The 7,560-nt window shown below is 35.8% G+C and overlaps 2 protein-coding genes across 8 annotated transcripts; one reads left to right on the top strand and one right to left on the bottom strand.

Annotated features, from left to right (window-relative positions):
- The first annotated feature begins 721 nt into the window (after positions 1-721).
- Positions 722-4,269, top strand: LOC123200637 (cullin-1-like). Of its 7 annotated transcripts, none has more exons than XM_044615977.1 (9): positions 722-871; positions 1,257-1,422; positions 1,652-1,748; positions 1,990-2,178; positions 2,269-2,316; positions 2,397-2,600; positions 2,689-2,766; positions 3,188-3,277; positions 3,917-4,269. In XM_044615977.1, the coding sequence occupies exons 2-9, from the start codon at positions 1,298-1,300 to the stop codon at positions 4,022-4,024; spliced, it is 939 nt and encodes a 312-aa protein (XP_044471912.1). In that variant the 5' UTR covers positions 722-871; positions 1,257-1,297; the 3' UTR covers positions 4,025-4,269. The 7 variants fall into 7 exon arrangements, with proteins under 7 accessions (XP_044471912.1, XP_044471894.1, XP_044471873.1 ...); XM_044615959.1 differs by having other exon boundaries at positions 3,833-4,269; XM_044615938.1 differs by having other exon boundaries at positions 3,818-4,269.
- Positions 4,270-4,843: 574 nt separating this feature from the next.
- Positions 4,844-7,434, bottom strand: LOC123200631 (luminal-binding protein 5-like). Its single transcript, XM_044615924.1, has 5 exons — positions 7,298-7,434; positions 6,732-7,205; positions 5,911-6,633; positions 5,658-5,812; positions 4,844-5,576 (listed from the first exon to the last, which is right to left on the bottom strand). The coding sequence occupies exons 1-5, from the start codon at positions 7,344-7,346 to the stop codon at positions 5,010-5,012; spliced, it is 1,968 nt and encodes a 655-aa protein (XP_044471859.1). The 5' UTR covers positions 7,347-7,434; the 3' UTR covers positions 4,844-5,009.
- Positions 7,435-7,560: the final 126 nt, after the last annotated feature.

The raw sequence follows: 7,560 nt of genomic DNA, 5'->3' as shown, positions 1-7,560 counted from the left end.
GGAGCTAAATGATAGTTATCTCATTTTACGGATGATGACTTGAGAATTTGGTATTTAGTACATTTTTATCTCAATACTACTCTACACAGATATTTTTGTTATCTTCTTTAATATTTTTCTAAGATTTTTTTATTATTTGATTTTTTTATGATTTTTTTGACCTTTATTAGAAAAATTTTAATAAATTTATCGTCAGTCAAATAAACTGAACTAAATTAATCATATTAGATTTAGGAAGCAATGCATTCTTTGTATTGTCATAAGGCTGCAACAATCAACATGCAAGAAAGTCTTAAAATTTTTCAAGGATTTGATGAATTCCAGTGTCCCTTCCCTTCCTTCTTTATACTGCCATGCTTAAATGTGAACTTATTACGGTTACTTTTTTGTCGAGATGTTTCAGGATTGGATGTGACTCCTGACAAACACATTTTGCAAAAATCTAGACAGAATCTCCTAAAGTAGCTTCTTGTCCAAAAAACATAAAATAAAGTGAAACTGGAAAGGCCACAACTCTATCCCACAATTCATAGAAACTGGGACCCGCCTGTCTGACTCATTCAGGACTTTCATTTGGGGTCCACCCCTTGTATTGAATTGTAGCAGAGTAGTTCTGCCCAATCAACCCTGTAACTTAAACCTTAATTGTAAAACTGATGATTGAATATAAGGCTTTCATCTATTTATGTTGGTTGATTAAACTGATTGATCTGATTCAAACAAAAATTCCTCTCAAAAAATTTGGTATGGTCCCACGCTTCATTACATTGGACAACCAACATAACTATCTTTCCTATTTCACTTTAAACTCGTGTGTCCTTCAACAAACATCAGACATCTCTCAAGAACCTAAGCACCAACAAATTCTCTAGTAATTTTCTTATTTTTTATAGAATTTCTTTGTCTCATGGACTATATCTCCAATGATGCAATAACTTGTGCCCTTTTAGCAATTTTTTTTTTGGGTGGTCCTGTTTCATAATTATAGGAAAGTATGAATCTGGCGTTAAGGAAATTTTCTTTGTTGGTTTGGTTGTTTTCTGATGTGGGATTGTTGAGCGTTTGTAGTTTTTCTTGAAACAAGTTGAAAAATATCTTCTTTTTCAGTGAATGCTGGTGTTATTAGGGACCATTTTGAGGGAATTTCAGGTTCTAAGTGTGATTAGTGATGTTTGTTTATCTGGGTTTGAGTATTTGTTTAAATGTCTTGCTGAAATATATGTTGAGTATAATTGACACTGAATTGTCCTTGATAGATAGTCGTGGGAAGTTGTGTTGTTAAGGAAGGAAGAATCTGATGTTGAAATTTATATCACTAGAGGAAGGAATGCTGGTGGTGGAAGAGGCCATTGTGAAGGCCAAGAAGAAAATGGAAGGGTACGAAATGAAGTTCACTGGAGAGGAATACCAGAGATTCTATGAGTATCCTTTGTGATTTTGTCGAAATGGTTTTGTCCTGCATTTAGACTTGGAGAATTTTTGTGTTTTTGAGTAGTGTTGCATCTAACATTTGGTTTGATTTTAAAAATTTGAATGTATATATGTTGGCCAGTTTCCTGTAGGAACTAGAACTGAAGCTGGGTACCTGGCAGTTCCGGTTCCAGACGGATAATTTGCTCACCCTTATATGTTGTCCTTTACAATTTGTTAGATGTGTGTATTTCATGTGTACTTCCCGTGGTTCCGATGAGAAGGCAGCACGGATCTATGAGCGATATAAGAGCTGCCTGGAGGAAAGCATCCATATGGTGAGCCCCAATTGCATTGCGATATGTTAAATTTCATCTTTTTTGTATGGTAATGTGGATTTATCGTGTTATGAAACAGATCAAAGCTAGATAAAGTAACTATTTGTTTCTGATGCCAATTCAGTAGATTGTTATGTCAGGCTTGTTTGAGGGGTGCATTATACTTTTTATTTTGAAGCGTTTCAGAAGATTTATGCAGACAGTGTCACACCGAATGTGTTCTTTCCTCTTTCACTCTCAGGTGTTGCCATCGCTTACAAGCAAAACTGATGTAAATTTGTTGAGGGAAGTTGTGCGAGTCTGGTCCAATTACAAGGCAATGGCAAGGTGGCTATGCCGATTTTTTGAATACCTTGACCGCTACTTCATCCCTCAAAAGAAAGAACTTCCAAAACTTGATAAACTCTCTGTTAAAGTCTTTCAAGAATTGGTATGTTGCATTAACGTGCGATTCTAATTTCATTTTCATTATTATTATTTTTATATTTAGAAGAATAACCAATTCAATTCTTCTTTTCAGGTCTTTAAGAATTTGTATTCTGAAATCCAGGCCGCTGTATTATCATTGGTTTGTTGATAAGCTCTATTTATTATGTACATTTATGTTTCCTTCTCAACGGTGTTAGTTACCTTCGAAGTGGCATGCAGATCAAGCAGGAACGTGAAGGGTTGCAGATTGATCAGGACCTGCTGAAGAATGTCATCTTTATTATTTCAGAAATTGATAACTGTGGAGAAATAAAATATTATTTGAATTTTGAGCATGTTATGCTTTATGAAAGCTCTTCATACTACGCTCAACTAAGTTCAGAGTGGCTTTTGTCTGATTCATATTCTGACTATGTGAAAAAGGTATTGTGTGCTTTTTAAATACTAAGCTGATTTCCATTTGAGACGTCATTCATGATAGAGCGTCCCTTGTTTTTTTTTCATTTCCTAGGCCTTATGGTGCTTGAGTCAGGAAGAAAAAAGAGCTAGTCAGTACCTGTATCCTAACACCGGAGTTACGTTGCTGCAGGTATAATTCACATTCATAGACCTTATTGGCCGTTTCAGGATATGCATATTGTGATCCATGAAAGCAAAGTAGTTGGTATAGATATTCAGTATAAAATATGATGTGAGTCCACTTCCTTGATGAGCATGGTGAAGGTTTTGCTTGGCGAAAAATACAAACGGCCAGGCTTTGCCAAGCTGCAATTCTCAGCTTGTTGTTTTGAGCTCATTCTTTTTGTTGTGAAAAGTTATTGTTAGTAGTTCATCGTCTTAGTTTCATGCTACACTCCCCAAGCTGGGGTGACCATATAAAATTGTGAATCCATTCAAAAGTTACTTATATGAAGCAGGAAGCATAAATGGAAAGCTACCTCCTCTGAAGTTATGAGTCATTACAGAAGATACAGCTCAGTTTTGATCTGTTTTTCTGTTTCTTTTTGTAGGTTGTCAAATTCAGATTGCTGATTGAACCTGGACACAAGCTGGCTGAAAAGAAGCAAGCTGAAAAAAGTGGCTTCGTGACGGAGTTTCAGGTCTTACCAATTGTCCCTACTTTATCACTGCTACTTTTGATTGAATAATGTATGTCTAGATCAGAGGAACAAATTTGCTGAAAATTAAACCATAATAAATTGAATCCCATTACCTTCTGAGCAATGCAATATGTTGCAATTCCGGGATCTTTACAATTTTTTTGTTTTGTGATGATTGATTGTTTAAACTCTCATTTAAAACCCCTTTATATGTATACTTTGACATAGAATAAAAAACCGTTTTGGTATCGAATAAGGGGTCATATAGTTTGGATTTAACCCATAAAAATTTGTTTTAAAATTTCTCTAAAGATAAAAATCTTAGTAAAGTTTATTTTAGTAAAATATACAAACACACTATTCTTTTGTGGATAAATGCATTTATTCAAACAAGAGAGGTGATTAGATAATGAAATAATATTCATTGCTAGAGGTAACCATGTTTTTAGGTGATTATGCATTCTTTCTATTCACTGTTTGTATCGGTTAGATTGTGATTGCATACTTCATTGATTCCATACACACTCTAATTCGTTCAAGATGGACTTAGAGCAGCTTCACTTCAGTACATTCTCGCCTGTTATCTTGTTTCTGCTTGAGTTTTCTTCCACGGAACTGGTACTTGTCGATCATTTGCAGGCAGTATTATCAAAATGTGCCAACTTGAACCTCGAAGGGGAAAGTTCAGCATCAACACCAGAAGAATGGATGTCTGCTGTTATGGGAAAGGAAACTAATATACTCTAATTGAGGCTTGCTCTCTCGGATGTTCGTGTAAACCATTTAGAATCATACACTTGGTGAAAGAAAGATCTGTATGTGCAGTTCACTGATTGACTAAAGTTGGATTTCCAAGCTTATTACTGTTTAACCATCCGACTCAGAAGATTTGTACCCATTTATGTATTGATTATGTTAGGTATGGTACTCTGCGGAGACTCTTAAATGTGAACTTGAAAGTTAACATAATCACATGTTTGAATTTAAAAAGTTAACTGTATGGCATGGTTTTGAGAATTTTCTATCTTTCAGATGTCTCCCATCACTTGCTTTGAAGCAGGGATAGAGTTTAGATTTAGCATAAAACCATGTGTGAGTTATCATAATTGAACGATTTTAAATTAAGAATAAAATAATATCTAATCATATGATAACATATTATTTATATATTAAATTACATATAAGAGTGTTAGTGTTAAAATGACCATTAAATGTAAGAGGTTAAATGGAATTATATGGTTTTTACATATATGTTTACACTCAAATATTAAGGTTAGATTCAATCTAAGTTGTATGAACTCGAATTCATACTTGAATTGAATTAGTTCATCTTGAACCTAAAGTGAAAATGTTTTGAATTGAATTTAAATATTAATTTATCAATCTTGAATGGATTTTTTTGAATTTAAGTTAATCTTGAGTTTGAACTTATTCAAACTTAGTTAGATAGAAACAAATTCTACTTTACATTCTACAACTATCCTAATTGAAAAGATTCTTTTTTAAAATATTCATTCCAAACATACATTCTTGTAAAGTGAAAGAATTTCATAGGGTTTGTGCATATGTACGCAAATTTTAAAAAATGTTCAAATTCAACCCATCAAACTTGAACACATTACTATTACCATCGGAGGATTAACTAGTTTACAACTAAGAAAAAAAAATTAAAGATTAAAAAGAAAGAAAATATTACAAGAAATATTTTGAATCATAAGACTCTTGAAGTTTTTCACAACTCATCGTAAGGTTCGTCTTCTTCATTTTTAGCTGAGCTTGCACCACTCTTCTCATAAGCCTGTTTGATTACAGGGTTACAAACATATTCAACCTCCTTCAACTTCTCATCAAACTCATCTTTCTCAGCATTCTGATTATCATCCAACCATTCAAGAGCTTCCTTCAACGTGTTTTCAATCTTCTCTTTATCATCAGAGTCAATCTTGTCACCAATCTTGTCATTGATACTACTTTTTATGTTATAAATATAAGTCTCCAATTTGTTCCTAGAATCAATCCTCTCCCTTATCATTTTATCCTCTTCTGCAAACTCCTCAGCCTCCTTTACCATCCTCTCAATCTCTTCCTCGCTCAGACGCCCCTTGTCGCTTGTAATGGTGATGGATTCTGACTTTTTTGCTGCCTTGTCCTCAGCTGTCACTTGTAAAATCCCATTGACATCAATCTCAAATGTTACTTGAATTTGTGGCACTCCCCTTGGAGCAGGTGCAATGCCAGATAACTCAAATCTTCCAAGCTCGCGGCAATCTTTTGTCAAGCTTCTTTCACCTTCATATACCTGAAAATTTTCGGGTGTTTCTGTTAGTTCAAAGTAGAATCAGTTTTGCAATGTGATTATTGATTTCGTTAATTGATGTACCTTGATAGAAACTGTGGTTTGCTGATCTTGGTAAGTGGTAAAAGTCTGAGATTTCTTGGTAGGGATGACATGATTCCTGTTAATCAGCTTAGTCATAACACCACCAACTGTTTCAATACCAAGACTCAGAGGAGCCACATCAAGCAAAACAACACCTGCAACAAACAAAAGTAATAGCTTGATTAGTTAATACTCCATCCAAATCAGTAAACTATTAAGATGAAAGAGCAATGACGAGTTTTGAATCATTTACGTTTGGTTCCTTCACCACCTTCACCGCTGAGAATTCCACCCTGAACTGCAGCACCATATGCAACAGCTTCATCAGGATTCACACCCTTGTTGGGTTCCTTCCCATCAAAGAATTCCTTCAACAATTGCTGGATCTTGGGGATTCTAGTACTCCCTCCAACAAGCACAATCTCATTGATGTCTTTTTTCTTCAATCCTGAATCTGCCAAAGCCTTCTTCACTGGTCCCATAGTCTTCTTAAACAAATCCAAGTTCAACTCTTCAAATCTTGCTCTTGACAATGGCTCAGAGAAATCGACCCCATCAAAGAGTGACTCAATCTCAACTCTAATTTGGTGCTGGCTACTCAGTGCTCTCTTAGCTTTCTCACATTCCCTTCTAAGCTTTCCAAGAGCCTTGTTGTCTTTGCTAATATCCTTGTTGTACTTCTTCTTAATCAATTTAATGAAATAGTCCATCACTCTATGATCAAAGTCCTCTCCTCCCAAGTGGGTATCTCCACTAGTAGCAAGAACCTCAAACACGCCATTATCAATAGTCAAAACACTAACATCAAACGTACCACCACCAAGATCATAAACCAGAATATTCATCTCATCCCCTTTCTTGTCTAGACCATAAGCTATAGCCGCCGCTGTCGGCTCATTGATAATCCTAGCCACATTGAGCCCTGCTATGGTGCCTGCATCCTTAGTTGCCTGCTTTTGTGCATCATTGAAATACGCTACAACAAACAACAAATTAAACAACCCCATCAGTCTTCCTTCCAAAAACTTGAAAACATCAACATATAATCAAATAAGAAACGGAATTTGACCCTACCTGGAACAGTGACAACTGCATCTTTGATTTTCTTCCCCAAGAAAGCCTCAGCTGTTTCTTTCATCTTCTGTAATGTCATGGCACTGATCTCCTCAGGGCTAAACACCTTAGTCTCACCTTTAACCTCGACTTGAATATAAGGTTTACCGTTCTTGTTCACAACCCTATAAGGCAAGAACTTTATATCTCTTTGCACCTCAGGGTCATCAAACCTTCTTCCAATAAGACGCTTAACATCAAACACTGTCCGTTCCGCATTAAAAGCCGCTTGATTTTTAGCGGCTTCTCCAATCAAACGTTCTGTATCAGTAAACGCAACCCATGATGGAGTAATTCTGTTTCCCTGATCGTTGGCTATAATATCCACGTGCCCATCTCTGTGCACGCCCACACAAGAGTACGTCGTCCCCAAGTCAATACCAATGACCGTCCCTAGTCTCGAAGATGATTCATCAGCCAAACTCAACGAGAACCCTTCAAACAAAAATACAACATAAACAAAATAAGAAGAAAGAAACACAGAGTGAGAAAGAAAACAGAAAAGAAAAGAGAGAAACCCCTTTCACCTAAACAGAAAAGAAGAAAGATGGCTAATGCTTTGCTCAGGATCTTCATTGTTGCTTTCTTACACGTCACAAACAACTAATGGGACCTTTGAAGTAAAGTAGTGTGAAAAGCTCGATGTGTCTTCACTTATTTATAGCAGGGCAGTGGGCACAAATCAAGTAATATGCTTTTGATTCGGACTCGGGAGTACGAAATCCAGAAGGAACAAAGATTCAATTAGGAGTCCAAGTGGCGCGGATTTCTTTTTGTAGTAACACGTTGG

This window comes from Mangifera indica, chromosome 2, assembly GCF_011075055.1.
Source record: "Mangifera indica cultivar Alphonso chromosome 2, CATAS_Mindica_2.1, whole genome shotgun sequence".
Classification (NCBI taxonomy): Eukaryota; Viridiplantae; Streptophyta; class Magnoliopsida; order Sapindales; family Anacardiaceae; genus Mangifera; species Mangifera indica.
This window is presented reverse-complemented; position numbering and strand designations above follow the sequence as displayed.

What these genes read in the sequence shown, in the direction of transcription:
- LOC123200637 (XM_044615938.1), top strand. Translation starts at nt 1,298, where the DNA reads ATGTTGAAATTTATATCACTAGAGGAAGGAATGCTGGTGGTGGAAGAG. An exon ending in GAATACCAGAGATTCTATGA is followed by an intron (nt 1,423 to 1,651) that starts GTATCCTTTGTG and finishes ACAATTTGTTAG; the next exon opens with ATGTGTGTATTTCATGTGTA. An exon ending in AGGCCGCTGTATTATCATTG is followed by an intron (nt 2,317 to 2,396) that starts GTTTGTTGATAA and finishes AGTGGCATGCAG; the next exon opens with ATCAAGCAGGAACGTGAAGG.
- LOC123200631 (XM_044615924.1), bottom strand. Translation starts at nt 7,346, where the DNA reads ATGAAGATCCTGAGCAAAGCATTAGCCATCTTTCTTCTTTTCTGTTTA. An exon ending in CTTTCTTCTTTTCTGTTTAG is followed by an intron (nt 7,206 to 7,297) that starts GTGAAAGGGGTT and finishes TTTTGTTTGAAG; the next exon opens with GGTTCTCGTTGAGTTTGGCT. An exon ending in AGGTGGTGAAGGAACCAAAC is followed by an intron (nt 5,813 to 5,910) that starts GTAAATGATTCA and finishes TGTTTGTTGCAG; the next exon opens with GTGTTGTTTTGCTTGATGTG.